Genomic DNA, 19,754 nt, shown 5'->3' with positions numbered 1-19,754 from the left:
GGCCTGGGCAAGGGGGAGATGGAGACACATCCCAGGCTCCCGGCCAGGATTGAGGGCTGGACAAGCCCAGCTCCCAAGCCAGCCTGGCCTCCTGCGGGGATGGAGCCTCACCGGGTCGCCACCCCAGGACCTTCCACCTTTATGTTGACCAGCTCTTTGAGGCCTCTGGGGAACCACACAGCACAGAGCAAGGCTCACCAGCCAGGCCTCAGCACACGGAGCGGGGGCTCACCAGAATGCTGAGGCCCGCCCTCGGTCTGGCCCTCCCTGCTTTCTCCCTTGCAGGGTAGGTGTTGTCCACGCTGAGGCTGAGGAGGGCTTGTCTTCCTGGCCACCCTGCACCCTAAAGCTTCCTGGAGCCCAGCCCATCCACACAGCCGCCACGGGACGTCTCAGACACATTCTCCAGGAAGTCCTTCCTGAGTTTAGCTTATCTATCCCCCTTTCTCAGGAAACCCCCAGCTGTCTTCCCTCCACACACCGTGCTGCCTTCCCCTCACCAGCCCCGCCCCCCACCACCCATGGTCTTTCAGCCGAGATTCCTCCACTCAGTCTCACCAGTACATACTCAGTGGTGACCCTCCGGGCCCAGGGCTGGATGTGCACACGAAGCGTGTGGGCCCAAGATCAGGAGGAAGAGGGCAGTTTGTTGGGGTCACCATAGGGGAGAGCAAGGCCCTGGTGTGAAGTAGACTTGGGGTGGAGGGAGCGGTCTGATCCTCCGAGGAGCTTGGCCTGGCCTGGGACAGCTCCCTGGGACAGCACTTGCCCAGCCTGTACACCCTTGGTTCAATTCCCAGAACTGAAGCTGTGGGGCCAGGCCTCACCCGTCAGCAGCAAGCCCTTCAGCCACCCACTGCCACCTGCACGCTGAGGCTCTCCCACCCCGGCTCTACCTGGGGCCCAGCACCTACCCCAGGCCCAGCTCCTACCCCGGGGCCCAGCTCTTACCCCGGGCCCAGCTCCTATCTCAGGCTCAGCTCCCACTTAGTGGCACAAGGAGACTGTGATTTCCACATCCTGCCCAGTCCTAGACCTCCATGGGCTGTTACCCACACCCCCAAGTCTGGCTGAGCGCAGCCAAGAGGCACGGACCCATCCTGGAACCTGCTGCTCTGGGATTTCTCACCACAGCAGGTGCCAGTAAGCAGGCTACCACCCTGAAGCCTAAGGCTCCCTAGGCCCCCAGGGGCCGCACGGAGCCCAGTCGCCTTGCCCCAAGTGGCCTGAGCCAGCCTGGGACCCACATGGAAGCTTCTTCAGCTCCAGCTTGAGGAGGTACAGCTGAAGGATGCCAGTGCAGGGGAGGCCCAGGGACCCCGACATGGCCCGGCTGCTGCCCCTGCCAGAAGCCTGGTAGCATAGGCACCATGGGCTGGAGCCAAGCCCGGCCTCCCTGGGTGGGGGCCAGGCCTATTTATCGCTGCCAACTGAGGTCATCCACCGCTTCCCCATGGGGGGGTGAAGGGGAGGGCTCCGTCCCTGTGCCCAGCCCCGCCCCTCGCCTGGAGCTCTGCGGAGGCTGCGGCGCTAGCTGATCGTCCTGGGCCAGAGTGGGGTCTGCGGAGGAGCAGAGGCAGGAGGGAGCACTCGGGCATGCAGACGTGACTCCGGCTGCCCTGGCCGCCCCGCCTTCCCCGAGCAGAGCCCGGGGCTGTTTGCTTGCCCGCTACCCCGTCCCTCCCAGGTCCGCAGGCCCCACATTTTTCCCAGCTGAGAGCACTTTCACAAATATTGACTCCGAGATGCTGACGGCAGGGTACGGGGGCATGGAAACTTCCGTCCCTCAGCCTGGATGCACTCAGATCCCAGTCACCCATCCGTCCTTCCATCCATCCATCTGTCCGTCCATCCAAGCCTTTTCTGTCAGGTGGAGCCCAGGACAACTAACTGTCCTGAAGAATCTCCTGTTGGCACAGACTCTCGAGGGAGAGCCCCTGTCTGTCCCTCTCCACTCCCAGGGGTCCAGCAGCATCCTCGGTATGTGCAGGGAGGGGTGCGGACCTCGGCCCTCCCTGGCCACGGCCCCTCCCCGCCCGGCCTGCTCTACTCAGCCGCCAGCTTCGGCTGACCTTTCTGCTGCTGCATAGTTCCGTACAAAAGGGAAAAAAAAATGTCTTTTAAAGCAAAAGCCAAACAAAAGCCGCGGTTATTTTTATACATCTGGCTATTTTGGGGCAGGCACGTCTCCAGAGCGGCAGCCGGGGCAGGCTCTTAGCCCCCATGCCCTCCCGCCCTGGCCCAGCCCGACCTCCGAGGGCCAAGGCTCCCAAAAGAGGGCTCTGCCCTGCCACCCTGCCCATCAGGGAGTTGGCAAGGGCCCCAGCGGCCAGGCCAAGACAGGAGCGAAGGGCAGCACTAGATCTCAGGGCCGCGAGAACCAGCGGCACAGCCCTCCGAGGACATAAAGAGTGGGAAGAGACCGTCACCACGGGGTAGCCGAGAGGAGAGCGGCACTTGTCCCGCTGGCTGGCAAGCAGAAGACGGCAGCCGCCTGACAGATGCTACAGAGGGTGCTCCGGGCGCCCCACACCTGGGCGTTGAGAGGCCAGAGAGAGCAGTGAGCAGAGCCGGGCTGGCATCGTCATCGCGGTGAGGCTGAGGGAGGGCGGCTGGCCCTGGGGGTGAGGTGGGTGGCGAGCCCGCCGGCTGCCCTGCAGGCTGCGGCCGGGCGTCACAGGGGACCTGCGGGAAGGGGTTCCCTTCGGCACCCACAGACCCAGGCTACACACAGGTGGCTGCACATGTCCTGGAGCTGTCCCCGCGGTGTGACTCAGCCCGCGGCCGATGACTCAGCCCTGACCCCGCAGGAAGGAGGCTCTGTACCAATTCCTGGGCCCGGCCAGGGTCTCGGGCCCTGGAAGCAGGAAGCCCCTCCCAGCCCGGGGCGTGAGGGCTATCTGGCCACTGCCCCGACCGCTCCCTCCAGATCTTGGGGACTTACGGCCTCTGTGTCCTGCCTGCTAGCTTGGCCTCGGAGGCCCTGAGTGGGCCCTAGGCCAGCTGCCAGAACTTGCCAGCCCTCTCAGATGCCCTCCTGCCTGGCAGACCCCACTTGGGAACCTGCTAACCCCACAGCAGGAGCCAGGGTGGCCGGGCCAGTGCAGGACACTCAGAGCCCAACTGGGGAACTCGCCTCCCTTTGACTCATCAGACCTAAAACACGGGGACCCGCCCCAGAGAGAAAGCATGCCACCCAGCGAGCCTACTGCCCAGAAACAGAAATGAGAACACGGGGCGCACTGAGCCCACGAGCCCCTGACCTGTGGGGGTTCCCAGCAGGGTGGGGGCAGAAGGGCCTGCTGGGGGACAGGACCTCACTAGCCTGAGGCAGAGCACGAGCCCAGTGGGAGGGAAAAGCCGGGGGAGAGCAAGGAAGAGGTGACCCTGTTCAGAAGAAATGAGCTCACAAGCTGACTCAAATAGCTGTGACCCGTCCGTGCCTCACCTTTATAACAACGGCTACAACCACAGAACCAAGGGGGCCTGTGCAGAGACAGGGCTGGGCTAGGGTGGACCAGATGGCCTGCTGGAGCCACAGGAAGTCAAGTTTATCCCCAGGGGACCCCACGGCTGAAACCCAAACAGTTTAGTCTCCACTGAGAGGTACGGCGAGAGGTCACCAGGCCGACGTGCTGGGGTTTGTTTAAAAGCTCAGAAAACAGGAAGCCTTAGGGGGTCCCCAGGACCGGGGGGTCGGGGAGTTCTGGCGGGCAGCAGAAGCAAGAGTGATCGAGGGACAAGGGTGCCACAGACAGATGCGTGTGGCCTAGAACATAAAAGGCTGGGCTGGGAGGAACAGCTGCCTGACTCTGGCAGTCCCTCGCTGGGCCCTCCACCAAACAAGGACAGGAAGAGAGAGAGAGGGTGGGCAGAGGGAGGGGGTGGGCAGAGGGAGGGGGTGGGCAGAGGGAGGGGGCGGGCAGAGGGAGGGGGCGGGCAGAGGGAGGGGGCGGGCAGAGGGAGGGGGTGGGCAGAAGGGGGGGTGGGCAGAGGGAGGGGGTGGGCAGAGGGAGAGGGTGGGCAGAAGGGGGGGTAGGCAGAGGGGGGGTGGGCAGAGGGAGGGGGTGGGCAGAGGGAGGGGGTGGGCAGAGGGAGGGGGCGGGCAGAGGGAAGGGGTGGGCAGAGGGAGGGGGTGGGCAGAGGGAGAGGGTGGGCAGAAGGGGGGGTAGGCAGAGGGGGGGTGGGCAGAGGGAGGGGGCGGGCAGAGGGAGGGGGCGGGCAGAGGGAGGGGGCGGGCAGAGGGAGGGGGCGGGCAGAGGGAGGGGGCGGGCAGAGGGAGAGGGTGGGTAGAAGGGGGGTGGGCAGAGGGAGGGGGTGGGCAGAGGGAGAGGGTGGGCAGAAGGGGGGTGGGCAGAGGGAGGGGGGGTGGGCAGAGGGAGGGGGCGGGCAGAGGGAGGGGGTGGGCAGAGGGAGAGGGTGGGCAGAGGGAGGGGGTGGGCAGAGGGAGAGGGTGGGTAGAAGGGGGGTGGGCAGAGGGAGGGGGTGGGCAGAGGGAGAGGGTGGGCAGAAGGGGGGTGGGCAGAGGGAGGGGGGGTGGGCAGAGGGAGGGGGCGGGCAGAGGGAGGGGGCGGGCAGAGGGAGGTGCTGCCTCACGCTTGGCCTGGGGACCTGCCCACAGGACCCCCCAACACCACCCCACACACAGGGAACACAGCTCGAGGAGCTGGTGGGCCCAGCCCTGCACCTGACCAGCACGGACCAGCAGCGAGCTCTGCATCTGAGGCCTGCCCACAGCTGCACTTCCTGCCACTTCCCTGGACAACGCGCTGATCCTCTCAGGACGCTGGCCACCTGGACAAGTGCCCAGCTGGGCCCAGGGAGTCGTGCCAGTGGCTTCAGCCTGGTAACCACCTGGCCAGAAGGCCTGACCGGGAGCCCAGCCCGGCCTGTCCGAGAGCAGGCAGGACAGGGCAGGTCTGCAGGGCACAGCCGGACTGCCATGCGCCTGCCGTGCCCCCAGGCAGGACTTCTGTTTCCCTCTTACAGAGGAGAAAAGAGCCCAGAGCCCAGACACCTGGCCATAGCCATCCTCAGCATCAACTTCAGATATCAGCAGAGGGCTCTGGTCAGGACCCTGGTGCTGTCCCTGTCAGAACCCCTGCCTCAGTTTCCCCCAGTGCCCGCGGAGGACTGCAGTAGGTCCTCCAGAGTACTACTTCTATCTGGTGAGGAACAGGACACACACACACACACACACACACACACACACACACACACACACACACACAGTGTGATGCTACTCAACACACACACACACACACACATACACACACACGCAGTGTGATGCTACTCAACACATACATACATACACAGTGTGATGCTACTCAACACACACACACACACACACACATACACCTGTGCGATGCTACCCCCTACTCCAGACCCCCGCTCATGGCTGCCCATACTCCCAGGGCTCAGGCCTCTTACCAGGGTGCTTCCTGCTGCTGGGAGCCCAGCATGGCCAGAGCCATCCCAATTCATCCTCAGGACCCGGGCACACCGGACTGGTAGGGTGGGCCCGGGCTCTGTGGCAGAGCCTGAGTGGCGAAGACGGGCCTGCTCCCGGAGCACAGGGTCTGCAGGGACTCTGGGCAGGGGCAGCAGGGGCCAGCCACCTGATAACCGCCCCACAGCTTGGGAAGGACATGAGAGATTCACAGAGCTCCTACCTTCAGGCCTGAGTCAAGCGGGAACGCAGGTAACTGTCCCTTTGTTTACTGGGGACCTTCTTCCACAGGAAGCGCCCTCTTCCGAGGCGGTACCAAGCCCCAGGCCCAGGACCCCCCAGGCACCTTGCCCAGATGTCACAGGGACCTGATCTCCACTGCCCGGTCCAGTTCAGGCCCCACCCACCCGAGCGTGGGATGCCGGCAGGCAGGCAGCCCACCGCACCCTCCCTGGGCCTGCAGGACGCAGGAAGCTCCCCAGAGCTGGTGCCAGCGGCCCCACCCCCTTTCCAGGGCATCCGCTCCAACCCCAGAACAAAGGCGCTAGCTGAGGCGCTTCCTGAAGGAACCTCAGCCCAGAGCCGGCTCCTCCAAGGAGCTGCCGGATGCCCTAGCACAGAACCCAGGAAGAACCCCATGGTGCAGCGTGAATCCACACACCTGTCACCAGCCCGGAGCATGCGGTGCTGAAGTGACTCCTGCCCCACACCAAGGCTTGGCTGGTGGCAGGAGCCCCGTGGACATACCTGCACAGTCAGGAGAGTGTGGATGAGGGGAAGGAGGGAGGAAGGCAGGGAGCGGAGGGGGAGGGGACAGAGGGCTAGTGCGCTAGAAGGGGCTCCCTTCCCTATGTCATTTCATAGTCAGTGAAGCTGCCCCTTAAGGGAGGAACAAGAGGTCCACAAAAGGAGACCTTCTCCCAGCCCCAGACAAACGAAAGGCAGATGGACTTCAGGCCCATTCACAGATGTAGAGCCCAAGGGATGGCCCGGTCCAGGCTGGATCAGCAAACAGCCACACTCCCTTGGCCTGGGCACCCTGGGTTGCCATAGAAACAGGGCCCTCTGCGGCTGGGAAGGTGGCTCAGTGGTAGAGCGTTTGCCTTGCATGCCTGAGGCCCTGGGTTCGATTCCTCAGCACCACATAAGCAAAAAGAAAAAAGCCGGAAGTGGCGCTGTGGCTCAAGTGGTAGAGCGCTAGCCTTGAGCTGAAGAGCTGAGGGACAGCGCCCAGGCCCAGAGTTCAGGCCCCACAACTGGACCCAAAAAAAAAAAAAAAAGAAAGAAACAGGGCCCTCAGTGCCGCTGTCTCCCCTACCCACCTACCCGGCAGGTGGGTCCCTGGGGGGAGGTACAGGAAAGACAAGTCCCAACAAGAGCTCACATACAGCTGGGCGCCGGTGGCTCACGCCTGTCATCCTAGCTACTCAGGAGGCTGAGATCTGGGGATCTCGGTTCAAAGCCAGCCCCGGGCAGGAAAGTCCATGAGACTCTTAATCTCCAATGAACCACCAGAAAACGGGAAGTGGTACTGTGACTCAAAGTGGTTAGAGCACTCACCTTGAGCAAAAGAGCTCAGGGCCAGGCCTTGAGTTCAAGCCCATGACCACAAAAAGAGTTCACCTACATACCCCATTAGAGATGCCCAACTGCTGTGCCAGTTTCACAGGTCAGGTGGAAACCAATGAGATGAAGACAAATGGAATAAGCTCCACCCAGACCTGGGTCAGCTCAGAACTGAGGACGGGGAGCAAGAAGGGGGGGAGGGTCTTCCTCATTGCCCCCCTCCTGCCTCACCCTGACTGCTGGGAGAACCCATTCCCCCTTAGGAATTCCAGGTCATTTACTGGGCCATCTGCCTGTCCAGAGCCAGACTCACAGGCTGCCGGAAGTAGACGGCCAGTCCTAGGGACCGTTCTTCTAACCAGCTCCAAGAGATACCCCCCCCCCACCACCCGGATGGTAGCAGGGCAACAGGCTCAGAGAGCAGAGATCCTGAGTCACACGCCTCAGCAGAGCAGGCCAGGAGTGTGGGCTCTCAGGGAGAAAGATCTGGTGATCAACCCTGAAACCTCCCCCTCCAGGCGGTGGCCTCCCCTCCAGTCCCAGGGAGTAACAGCAGAGCCAGCCCGTTCCCACGGCACACGGCACCAAACCGCAACACACCAAACCGCAACACACCGGGACCGGCAGAAGGCCTGCTTGGGTGTGGGAAGCGTCACCGGGTGAGACCCAGCTACGTGAGTGGTGGTGTGACGTCAGCGGCCCCAGACCCTTGTCACCATGGCAGGCTGCGGGGCTGGCCCTGGCCGCCACGGGCCCTGGGCTGCGGAGCAGGCACCTCACCCCTCACCCCAAGGTGGCCGTGGAAGCACAGGTATCCCAGGAATGTCCTCCTCCTCCACATTCCTGAGCGCGCCCCTCCCACCCCCGCCAGGAATTCCTCTGAGTAAGCCCCAGGCGCCTCTGGGGGCACCAGGGGCTGTGTGGCAGGACTCCAGCCCTCCCTCCTTCCCTCCTTCCCTGCTGTAACCAGGGATGTGAAAGAGCACCCAGGAGGGGCTTGCGCAGGGGAGCAGTGCAGGCCAGGACGGGACCCTACCTGGCCCAGGTCCAGGGTGACGTTGACCTCATTGTACTCCAGGCCCCGGGACAGGGGAGGGCTCTGCCACCAGCGCTCGGTGCCGTCCACCGCGTTGTTCACAGGGTGCGCCTTGTTACTGTTGGCCGCAGTGCAGATGTCACAGTACTGGCCCTGCAGGGGGAGGGACAGTCAGGAGGCTAAAGAAGGGCTGGGCAGCGCCGTCCCTCTTGCCACCGTGCTGCCATGATTCCAGCCCGAAGGCCATCACGCCGGCCTCCGCACCCTCCACACATGCGGAGCACATGGAGCTCCAGAAGAGCAGGCGTGCCTGCTGGAGGAGGGCCAGGCCAGGGGCGCCTACCAGCGTGGGAAAGCTGGCTCCGGGATAGGGCGGGCCAGCAAGGCACCTTCAGCCACAGGCCGAGAAGGGCAGAGGGGCCCAGCCCCAGTGGCTCACATTGTAACCCTAGCTAATAAGGGGACTGAGCTCTGGGGATCTAGAATCGAAACCAGCCCGGGCAGGAAAGTCTATGAGGCTCTAAAGTCTAATCACCAAGAAGCTAGAAGTGGTAGAACAGCAGTCTTGAGATTGGGAATGTGACTTAGTGGCAGAGTGCTTGCCTAGCATGGATGAAGCCCTGGGTTCCATTCCTTAGAAGAACCCAGAAGTGGTGCTGTGGCTCAAGTGGTGGAGTACTAGCCTCAGGCAAAAGCAGCTCAAGGACAGCATCCAGGCCCTGAGTTCAAGCTCCAGGGGGGGCTGGGGGGTGGGGGTCAGATTCACTCCAGAGCCCATGCTGCCCACCAGTCCCAGGGCCTCCCATTAATCTCCAGAGGGAGATGAGGCTGTGGGCAGCATAGGCCCAGGTCCGAGTGGCAGTAGCAGGTGAGGCCTAGGCTCTCTGACTCCAATGCCTGAGCACCAGGAAGGTCTGGGCCAAGTCACGCAAGAGCCTCAGGGTCCCCATCAGCAGGGTGGAGATGGGGCAGCACCTGCCTGCCAGAAGCCCCAGCAGCTGCTCCTCACTGCCCAGCCACCTGCTGCGCCTGGCTCTGAGGTCCCCCCATGCTCCACGGGGTGCAGGCCTACTGTCTGCATGGGGGAGGGGCAGGGCCCTGGAGGCCTGCCCACCCCCCACAGGAAACCAAACCTGCTGTCCCTACAGAACAAAGGCAACCCCATAGGCTTGGCGCTGATTGGGGCCCCCAGAGGCCCAGTCTTGGCAAGGCTGGGCTGGGGCCAGAAGGTAGGTAGGAGTGTGGGAGCATCTCCTGTCCCCACTTTCTCAGGACACACATGGCTGGGATGCAAAAGGCAACCAGCCCCTGTGGTCCAGCCAGCCGTGCCCAGGCCTCCGTGCCCAGGTGGGGGGGAGGGAAGAGGGGAGGGTAGCCTGGAGTGAGGGTGGCCCCTGCCTGCTGGCTTTGAGGACCTTCCCCTTTACTGACCCTCAGCTCAGAGGTCTTAAATGTCATCTCCTCAGCAGGGCCTGGGGCTGGGACCACCAAAGATGCTGAGCTGGGGCCAGTCAGGGCCACCAGATTTATCTGGCTATCATTCGTTTCCCACCTCCCTCAGGGACCCCTCAGGCCTCTGAAGGAAGCAGGCCCACCCTTGCTCACCCCTCATGGCACCAGCCACCACAAAGAGAGGGCTGCATAGAAGCTAAGGCAAGGGCAGAGCTCAGTGGTGATCCTTAAACGGAAGCCCAAGGCCTCCTAGCCTCTAGAGAGGCAGGGCGAGGTCCAAGGTGCTCAGTGAGGGCAGCGCTCGTGGGGGCCAGCTGGGATGAGAGGGGTCAGGAAGGAGGTGGGCGGGCAGCATTTCCAGGGGAGGCTTGCTGCTGGCCAACACCCACCCAGGCAGAGGCTGGGCCCAACGCTGAGGGTGGAAAGCAGGCCTCCAGCCTTCCAGGAGCCCAAAGGAGCCTGTGCCAGCCAGCCCTGCCAGGCCCCGGCATCCTTCTGGAGTCAGGAAGACATGGAACTAGTCCCAGGAGGCCTGAGCAGCAACCCAGCTGAGCCCTGCGGCCACCATCCTCTCAGTTTCTGTGGACAGGGCTGGGAAATTAACTCTGACCACGTACCCCACCCCTCCCCCACCCGGAACAGAGCTAGGAAAAGGCCAGGGACTGATAATGACTTCCTCTTCCAATGAGTCACTGGCAAGGTTGGCCAGAGGCCAGCCCAAGCTCCTCTGATACCCACCTGAGACTAGCTGCCCTCCGCCTGGGCCAGGCTCACACCGGGGGTCCCAACCCCCTGCCCCATCCCCTAGGATGACTCCCAGCCACCTCTGGAGCTGCCGTGTGAAGCCAGTGTCCCCCATCTCCCACCCCCATCTCCCACTGCAGCAGGCTGTGGCTTCACAGCCTTGGTACCATCTGTGCCCATTCCCCAATCCTGCCACGGGCAGGTTCTGTGGGCCAGGCCCAGCCTCCAGGCCAATCAGAGGTGGGCTCTGAGACCCAGGTCACCCAGAAAGGGCCAGGTGGGGAAGCAGCTTGGCACAGGGATGCTTGGCTGGGTTAGATGAGTGCTGGTAGAAAAGGACCAGCTCAGCTTGCGGAAAGACGGGGACGGAGGGTGGCGAGCAGTCACTGTGTGCTGGCTTTCCAGCCTCCTGAGCCGGGCTGGCAACCCCAGGTGAGGCAGGCATCAGTGTCCACCCCACAAACAAGACGAGAGGCTCAGACGGAAGCCACAGTGAGCGAGGACGCAGGGCTCTGAGCCCAGGTCACAGAGGCCAAGGCTCAGCCATCACGCTCTACAGAGGTAGCCCGTGTGACCAGGTAACACCAGGGCCTGTGAGGAGCGGAGGGCTGGTATGGGGCCCGGAAGTGGACCACAGCCTCACTAACGGGCCTCTGCAGGCAGCTCCGTGGCTCTCAGCCCAGCCCCGGATGCCGAGGGGACCCATGGCAGAAGGCCCCAGGGTCCGAGGCCGGTCTGAGCGGCTGCGGGAGGCTGGGGAAGCCCCAGCACCTTTCTAGGCCTCGGTTTCCCCTCTGAAGTGCAGGCTGGTGACTGGGATCCCGCAGGGCTGGGGCTCAGGTACTGCTGGGGAAAACCAACCTCGGCTCCTCCCTGCCCACCAGGAGGCACAAAGGTGGGCGGGCAGGTACGGAGGGGGCAGAGCGATCCCCGCGGGCTCCCCAGCCCTCCCCTCCCCCACAGCCCACTTCAGTGGCTCTGCAATGTCCCCAGACTCTGACCCAGAAGGTGGAGGCCGGCTCGAGAGGCGGCGGCTCAGGTTACCTCCCCGGGAGGGCCCCGGATTCTCCCGAGCGGGGCAGGAGGGAGAAGCTGCCTCGCTGCGCAGTCCCGAGCCCCTGAAGCGGACTCTGCCCCCGAGGCCGACCCCATCCCCAACCTAAGTCCAGAGACTGGTCGGGGGTCCACCGCCGCGACGCGGAAGCCCGAGGGCTCCCCGGTGAGCAGAGCCGCCCCCGGCCGTCCACACGTGCTCCCGCTCGGCTAAACCGCGCCGCCCGCCCTCCTCCACCCCGGGGTCCCCGGCGCAGCGGCGGGGAGCGCGCCCCGGCCGGGGGCGGGGCCAGGGCCCCGGCGCGCCGCGGAGCGCAGCAGGTCCCGGCCCGTCCCGGGAGGGCGGGCGCCGCCCCCGGCCAAGCCCCGCTTCGCCGCGAGCCGGGACTCGGGGCCGCACTCGCGGCCGGGTCACCGCCGCGGGCCGGGCCGGGCGTCCGGCGGGGACGCTTCGCCGGAGCCGCCGGCGGGACGCGCAGCTCCCTGCCGCGCTGGGGCGTCCGGGATGGGGCCCCGCGCGCCCGGGACGCGTCGCGGGGGCGCCGCCCCGCGCTCACCTGGATGGTCTGATTGGGGTCCCCGCCGGCCACGGGGCCCCCCACCAGCTTGCAGTAGAGATCCTCGGTGGGGCGCGGGGCGCCGCGCGCGCGGGCCTCCTCGCCGCAGGTCGCGGAGGCGGCGATGCGGGCGCCCTCCGCCAGGTTGAAGTAGGGCGGGTGCAGGCTGAAGCCGCCGCCCGCCGCGGCCCGCGCCCGCGCCGCGCCCAGCAGCGCCAGCGCCGCCAGCAGCCGCAGCGGCGCGGGGAGTCCGCGTCCCGCGCTCCGCCGCGCGCCGCACTTCGCCATCTTCCCGCAGCTCCGAGCGCCGGCACTGCGCGTCCCGCGGAGCCCGGCGGGACTGGAGCCCGGCGGCCGGCCCCGCTCGCCCCGCCCGCGGACGTCAGGCCCCGCCCCGGCCCGCCCGGGCGCCCGCGCCCCGCGCCCTGGGAGGGGGGCGGGGAGGGGCGGGGGTGGCGTTAACCCTTCCCGCCCCGGCGCGCCCGCCCTCGCCGCAGGGACACCTGCTGGCCCGGGGCCAAGCCGCGGGAACTCGGGTCCGCCCCGCTCCCCGGCCCGCGGCCCCGTCTCCGGGTCCTGGCGCCCGCCTGGCCCTCCGGGCCCTGCGGCTCTCCTCTTTGTCTCCCCAACTTCGGGCACCGCGCAGCCAGCCGCTCCTCCCCCCGGGCCCGGCCCGGCCGCCGTCCCCGGGTGGCCGCGGTGGGGGTCCGGATGGGGACCCCCCTACCCTCCCCGCCCCCGGGCGCCCTGCCCTGCTCCGGCCGGCCCCAGCGGGTCCCAGCTGGGCTCCGACCGGCTCTCCAGAAGGGCGAAGGGCCAGTAGAGCGGTCGCAGGTGCCCGCGAGAGCCGAGGACCAGGGATGCTCCCGGCGGCGCGGGTGGACACACCGGACCCGGGGCGGGAGGCCCGCGTGGCTGGGCACTGAGGGCTCCAACTGCCCGGCCAGGCCCGACCCGTGCTCCGAGCGACGCCCCTGCCCGGCCACTGGTGAGGAGCCCACAGCCCGGGGACGGGGACGGGGCCCAGCGCCGCGGCGCAGTGCCGGCCTCTGGGTGGCCGCGGCCTCGGCCACTGGGGCTCCTCCTCCCCTTGGGTTCCGGGGCCAGACTGGCCTCGAGGGGAGCCCTGGGCGGGGTGGGGCCACAGCTGCCGAGTTGGCAGCTCCCCCAGTCCCTGGGCCGGCCGGCCCAGCCATTGTCCCCAGTTGGTGGTAGGGTTCCCATCTCTCTGGCCGGGGCAGGGCGCGGCTGAGAGAGTTTATGAAGCGCGGGACCACAGTGGGTGCTGGTGGGGGCTCCAGGTGAGCAGCTGAACCATCCACAGCGCCGTACCTCCCCGGCCGCCCCCAGCCTCCTAAACTCCCCAATCCCAAGGCACTGGGCGGCCCCTCTCTGTGGAGCTGGGAACTGGGCAGTGGGAGGGGCCACCCCATGCTACCGGGTGCCTCCCAAATCCCTCCAGAGCCTCAGTTAGCTCCCCCACCTGGGCGAGGCTGGGAGGCCTCTCCCCTTTGTGGAAGCTCCAGGTGGTGCAGAGCACTGGGTGCCCGCAGGTGGGCTAGAAGCTCAGAGGAAGCAGGTCAGCCGGTGAGGGACAGCTGGGGCGGAGGCAGACCCCACCCTGCTGCGCCCCGAGGTCACCCTCGCCACGCCCTCCAGGCCATGTGTGCTGGCCCCGCTCCCCTGGACAGCTGGGGGCCCTGACATCATGGGGGCTGGAGGCTGAGATGCATACTATCCCCAGGGTCTGGCCAGGCTCCTGAGAATCTGCAGGCTTCCCACCAATCCCTGGGGGAGGGGGGGGGCTGGTCGGCAGAGATCCAGCCGAGAGCCAGCCAGCCGCGGCCAAGAGCCCTCCCAGCCTCCTAGTGGCCAGGCCAGGCTGTCCAGAGCACTGGCCAGGCTTAGGGAGGAATGACTGCCGGAGAATGTGCTGACTCAGGGACAACGGCCGGCGTGGGGAGGGTTAATCCTGGGGTAGCTGCTTCCCAGAAGACAGCTGCCCCACACGAGCAACTGGCACTGGGCAGCAGCGGGTGAAGTGGGCAGGAGACAAGTCACACAGGCCGGCTCAGCATCCATCCTCTGCCCCATCCCGACGCCACTGGGAGAGAGAGGCCAGCAGGTGAAGGAGATATCCCAGCAGCTGCCCGAGGCCTGTGGGGAGGGGCAGAGCTCCTTCCTGTCCCCCACCTGCAGCTAACCAGCTCAGGTTCTGGATCCTCACCACTTGGACCAATGGGAGTCCCTCCTGTTTTCCTTTGACTCATGAATGGGAGTCCCTCCTGTTCTCCTTTGACGCACAGGCAGTCCAACCACTTGTCCCCCTTACAGACGGGACACTGAAGCCACAAGGGTTAAGACAATCAAGAACGCAGAGAAGGAGCTGTCCTGGACCCACAGGAGAGGGTGCCCAGGCCAGAGTAAGACTAGGAAAGCAGGGCACAGGCCCTGCTGCCCTCCCTTAAGGCAACACAACATCTGGAGCCCCTCGCCCAGCCCCAGGGCCACAGGAGTCTGTGGTCGGGAGCTCTGGAGGGAAGGGCGCCCCCTCCCCGCAGCCCCACCCAGGGGTCTGGCCGGTTCTCCTCAGCCAGGGATCCTGAGCCAAGCAAACCTGCCCCGCCCCGTCCCCCCCCCTCCAGTGGTGTTCCTTTCCCAGGTGCCCCGGGGCCCCTGCAGCCAGGGGGAATGGGGGCTCAGTTCATCTGAGCTGGCCTCCGGGAGCCACACTGGGGACGTGGAATGCTCCAGGCTCCAGATTGCAAGCACCAACACTGACATCCTGAGCCGGTCTGCACACGTCTCTGTTCCCTGGGAGGGCTGCACGCGGCAGGCTCTCCGTGCTCCAGCCAGGATCAGCGCGGGGCCCTCAAGGCTCCAGTCCCAGTCCTGCGGAAGGCTGGCGGCAAGTTTGGGGATATCAGAGGCTATGGTCCCTGTCTCAGGGCTGCTCCGAAACCCTTCCAGCTAGCAGTGGTGAAACTTCTATTTCTATCCAAGGAGCAGAGAAGCCAGGAACTGTGTCTGGTTTCTGTGTCAGAATGGTCCAGTCCGTCCTCTGAAGAGAACACAGACTTACCAGACACCAGGAGGACTCAGCCAGGAAAACATCTTATCAGGACAATATAAACCCCTAGGGTGGAGCTCTGATCTCTGCTGGCCACTGCCGGGCCAAGCTGTGTAATGTGGTCCTCAGCCCAACAGCTATGGAAGACGTCCGTGGGTCACTAAGGGACCCAGCCCAGAGCCAGGGAGCTGGGGGAAGAGGTCTATGGGTCACTACGGGACCCAGCCCAGAGCCGGAGAGCTGGGGGAGCTGAAGTGGAGGCGGCGGCCGGGGTGGGGGGCAGAGCCGGCCTCTGCACCTCTTCTCGCGGGGCCGGGCAAGCGCGTCTCTGCCCACCCCCAGGGAAGCTGCCTTTCTTCAACTTTCTGCTTCCAAAGGGTGGGATGAGAGTGTTGGGCCTCTCCTGCCTGAGAAGCGACTGGAAGAAGAGGGTCTCCCTGGTGGCTGCAGCCCCCTCTGGGACGCGCTAGGCTCTTGGTGGTCACCAAGGCCAGGCCCTGGACTGATGCCAACCAGGAATGGAGGATTTGGCCCTGGCCCGGTCCTCAGAGCTTCTGACTTCAATGTTCCTCCACGGCCCGGCCCCAGGCACCGCTCTGTGGCAGCCCCAGAGCCTCCAGGCTGTGCTCATAGCACAGGCTCTGGTTTCCAAACTCCAAGAGCACCAGAGACCCACCAGGTGCTGTGCTCCTGTCCACCTGCCTGCAGCAGAGGTCAGAGGTCACACAGATGGTAGAAAGACGGTCCCCGTGCTGGCTCTCTGTGGACCAGGGCACCTCTCCTCTACCCCGCTCACTGTGTCCCCTTAGGGTTACAGCGAGGCGTTGGCTTAGAGCCCTGCATGGAGGACCCAGATCTACAACAAGCGCTTGGACTTGAGGGACTCGTGGTGCTGCACACAGTCCTCAGAACAGGGGTTAGGCGTTCAGAATCCAGGCTCCAGCTTAGAAGCCCCTTCGCTAGCCTGGGCGCCTCTGGCTGAGGACAGAGGCCCAGCACCCCACAGGGTCCTTAGATCCTCGCCTCTGACCTCTCTCGCTTGGGATTTGACCTGCCACCTCCATCCAGACCCTGAGCCCCCGGCCTTCTTTGTGTGACTGTCTCCTTCCTCCCTCCCTCAGAGGCCTGGCCTTCCTGGCTGGATGTGTTCAATCCTTAAGTCTAAGCCGTCTTCAGGCTGTTCCCAGGAGTAGAGAGAGGTCCCCACACCCCAGGGGGTGAAGGACCAGCCCCTGGGGTCACCTGCCCTGGGCTGCGCAGATTTCTGAGGAGCCTGCAGCTTAGAGGACACTTAGAATGTCCCAGAGGAGTCTCTTAACTCTGTGCCTCAACTCCTGTCCTGTCTGTCCTCAGGCTCCCCAATCCTGGATTCTGGGAGCTGGAAGGAGGAGCAGCCTGGGGGGGGGCAGGAGGGGAGCTGCATCCATGAAGGCATCGTCTTCACCTGCCTGGCACGCCTTGGCCTGGAGGACAAGCGTCAGGTCCCCCAGGCCACCGGCCTCCTGGAAGGGAACAGCATGCTCCCTGGGAACCTCGGAGATCCAACAGAGGAAGGGGCTGGTCCTTCAGGGATGAGGTACAGGCTCCACGCTGGGGCCTGAGGCCGGGGATCGGGGCTCCCCCCTCACCCAGGAAAGGGTCGCAGCCTACCGCCCACTGAGCACACACCAACAGCATCTACCGCTGGCCAACCCTGTTTCAGCTGGTGTGTGTGTGTGTGTGTGTGTGTGTGTGTGTGTGTGTGTGTGTGTGTGTGTGTGTGTGTGTGTGTGTGTGTGTGTGCGTGTACATGTGTACCTGCATGCCAGTTCTGGGGTTTGAACTCAGGACCTGGATGCTGTCCTGGAGCTTCAAGGCTAGCACTCCACCAATTGAGCCACAACTCCACTTCTGGCTTTTGTCATTTAATTGGAAATACAGTCTCATGGACTTTCCTGCTCACCCTGGCTTTGAATGGTGATCCTCAGATCTCAGCTTCCTGAGTAGTTCAGACTTAGGGGGAGACAGACAGGGGGGCTCCCTGCACGTGGGAGGCTGGTGGCATCCAAGGACCCTGAGCCTGGTCTCTGGGGGCCACCCACCCTGCCCTTTCCCAAGAGTACCAAAGCCTCAGCAGGCCCCTTCCTATCCTGGGCCTGGCCCAGCTAGTTCCCGTGGGGCAGGCAGGGTAGGGCTCTGTGCTCCAGGAGGTGCCCACAGGCAGCCTTATAAGGCCAGCGGCCTGGAGGAATGTCAGCCCCCCCCCAGATGGCCCAGTGGGCGGGGCCAGGGCTCCCCCAGCTCATAGCTTCTGATGGGCTGCAAACCTGGCCGCCTGGACCCCTCCCCCCAGGGAGCTGCCTGCAGGCTTCTGCCTGCTCTAGGCCAGCTGGCAGGGCCCGGGGTGGAGGGAGACCCTCACCAGAGCCGGCCAGGTTTCCCGCATGCGAGGGCAGGGACTGGAGGCTAGTTGTGCCTTGGGCTCCAGGCTGGAGCCCAAGGCACAGCTAGCCTCCAGTCCACACTGATGCCTGGGGTTCCGGCCTTGGCCTGGCCCTTGGACCCCGGCAGGGGCTGGGTAGCCTTCCCTGCCTGCACGTCCGCACAGTCCCCCCCAGCTCTTTCCTCCTCGTTCCTTCTGTCTCACCTGCCCAGGGCTGCCAGGAGGAGCCTTGCCGGTCCTGGCAGGGCAGTGACCCGCTGGAGGGCGCAGACGCCCCGAGCCCGCCGTGCCAGCCGCTGCTGTGCAGCCCCCCGCCACCCCATGGGCCCTCCCCAGCCCTCAGCCCCGCTCAGCCCCACCCCCGGCTGGAGTGTTCCTGAGTTCCTCCTTTGTGTTGGCCTCCACAGAAGGACAGAGGGGCGTGGGTGGGAGGAGGACTCTGCCTTCACCTTCAGCGTGCGCGGGCGGGCGGGCCGGCAGGCTTGAGTGGCACCGGGTCACCGCTGTGGCCTTGCAAGCAATGCACGGGGGGGGGGGGGGGGGGAGACGTGTGTCCTGCCCACGCCACTGGCTCCCAGGAAAGCTGGTTCAAGGCTCAAGGTGAGGGGCTGATGCATTGCCTGGTGCCACCCCTACATCTCCAGGGGTCCCCTAGAAGTTCCTGCAGTGCAAATCACCACCAAGTGTCTCTAGCCAGGAAGGGGCAGAGGACAGCCACCCAGCAGCGGGCTGGAGAAAGACCCGAGCTCCTCTCTGCCCACAGAGGACTTGATTTTAATTTCTGGTGCCAGATTTTAATTTCTGGAGCTTGAACTCGGGGCTCTGTGCTCTCGTCAGCTTTTCTGTTCATAGCCGGGACTCCACCGCTTGAGCCACACCTCCCATCCAGCTGCAGTCAGAGTCTCATGGACTTTTCTGCCTGGCTTAGTTTCGAACTGCAGTCTTCAGATCTCAGCCTCCTGAGTAGGATTACAGGTGGGAGGCACAGCTGGCTGGCTGGCAGTGGCTTTGAGGACAAGCTGCCCAGGGACAGCTCAGGTCATACCACAGCCCTCCTTAGGTGTCGGAAAGATGCTTACCTGGGTCCCAGAGCTGAGAAGGAGCTATGGCGGTTGGCTTAGCCAGGGCGGGTACTGGAGGGGCAGCAGGCGGTCAGCAGCAGCTACCTCCCTGCGCCCACAGGCCACCCACAGAGCCTGCGAACACCAGCTGGGCCCTGTCTCCACGCACAGAGAGGCATGGGCCATCAACACAGGACACCCAGCCCCCAGCGTGACGCTGACTCAGCCCAGAGTAGGCCCCTTGGGACCCAAGGCACAGGCACCCCACCCTCCCTGTCTAAGGCCAGAATGAAAGTCCCTGTCCCTCCTTGTCCCACAGGAGGGAGACCTGACAGGGGCCATCCAGGGGGGTGGGGCTTCAACTGCCAGGGGACACCCAGGCCTCTTCCATCTCCTTTCCCCTGTTCACAGAGACGGGCTCGAGAACAAATGCCCACGGCAGAGGAGGCTTTGGGAGGGAACCCGGGCCGCCATGTTCAGACGAGGTGCCTGCCCCACAGGGGCTCCTGCCAGCCTGTGTCCCCGGCTCTTAACCAGGCCAGGAGCTGTCCAGCTTAGCCTGGCCAACTGGGGGCACAGGGTGGGCCAGGTGAGGATGGCCCCCCTGGAACCCAGCGGTGGGTCCAGGCCCCACTCTGGCCTCTGTTTGCCCCAAGTTTCAACATTAACAAAATATTTGTCCTGAGGCTCCTGTGGGGAAGTATTTCCGGGGAATGTAAACACGGAGGTTGGAAGGCTCCCGCGGTCTGTGGAGGATGACAGGGACATCGGGGCTCAGGACCTTCCTGCGCGGCCTCGATGTCCCCGGGCAGCCAGGTCAGGGCCTCCACGTAGGACAGGCCAGGACGCCCTGCTAGCCCTGCTCCTAGCGCCATCGGCTTTGCTGGGTGCAACACCCAGACGCGGCCCTGGAACCTCGACTTCATCTTCTCCCCTCCTGGACCCTCCTGTGCGTGCTGCCCAACTGCCTGACCCCAGGAGGGGGGTGGAGCTGCCCACGTGAGCCCTCTCACAGACCAGACAGACCAGACAGGACGCGGGGCTGTGCTGCAGTGCCAGCGGGCACTGCCTCCCTGCGCCGCGGGTCAGCAGAGCTCCCTGGGCCGGTCGCTCCTGACCTTGTGGGCTGGGCCTTGTGCCGGACATGCGCCCCTGCTGTGCAGCTACCCCAGCTGTCCTGGACCAGACCCCAGCCTCACCCCGTCTGGAGCTCAGACAGCCTGAACCCCGGGACCAGAGCAGACCAGCAGACCGTGGGCTGCTATCTCTGTCTGCCAGGAATGTTCCGAATCCCCACCCCTGCCCGCCCAGGTGGCGGAATGCGGGGGGGGGGTGGCAGGGGGA

The 19,754-nt window shown here is 65.2% G+C and overlaps 1 protein-coding gene across 1 annotated transcript in view; it reads right to left on the bottom strand.

Moving 5' to 3' along the window:
* The window catches only part of LOC138837799 (laminin subunit alpha-5-like), a 44,963-nt gene extending 32,818 nt beyond the window's left edge, over nt 1–12,145 (bottom strand). The window contains exons 1-2 of the mRNA XM_070036810.1: nt 11,858–12,145; nt 8,052–8,204 (exon numbers count right to left, since the gene is read on the bottom strand). Of these exons, the coding sequence (XP_069892911.1) occupies nt 8,052–8,204; nt 11,858–12,145 (441 nt within the window). The remainder of the gene's footprint in view (nt 1–8,051; nt 8,205–11,857) is intronic.
* Between the last annotated feature and the right edge of the window lie 7,609 nt (nt 12,146–19,754).

Source organism: Dipodomys merriami, unplaced genomic scaffold (genome assembly GCF_024711535.1).
Source record: "Dipodomys merriami isolate MVZ:Mamm:240054 unplaced genomic scaffold, mDipMer1.0.p SCAF_275, whole genome shotgun sequence".
In the NCBI taxonomy this organism is placed as follows: domain Eukaryota; kingdom Metazoa; phylum Chordata; class Mammalia; order Rodentia; family Heteromyidae; genus Dipodomys; species Dipodomys merriami.
The sequence above is the reverse complement of the archived record's forward strand: the minus strand, read 5'-3'. Positions and strand labels throughout refer to the sequence as shown.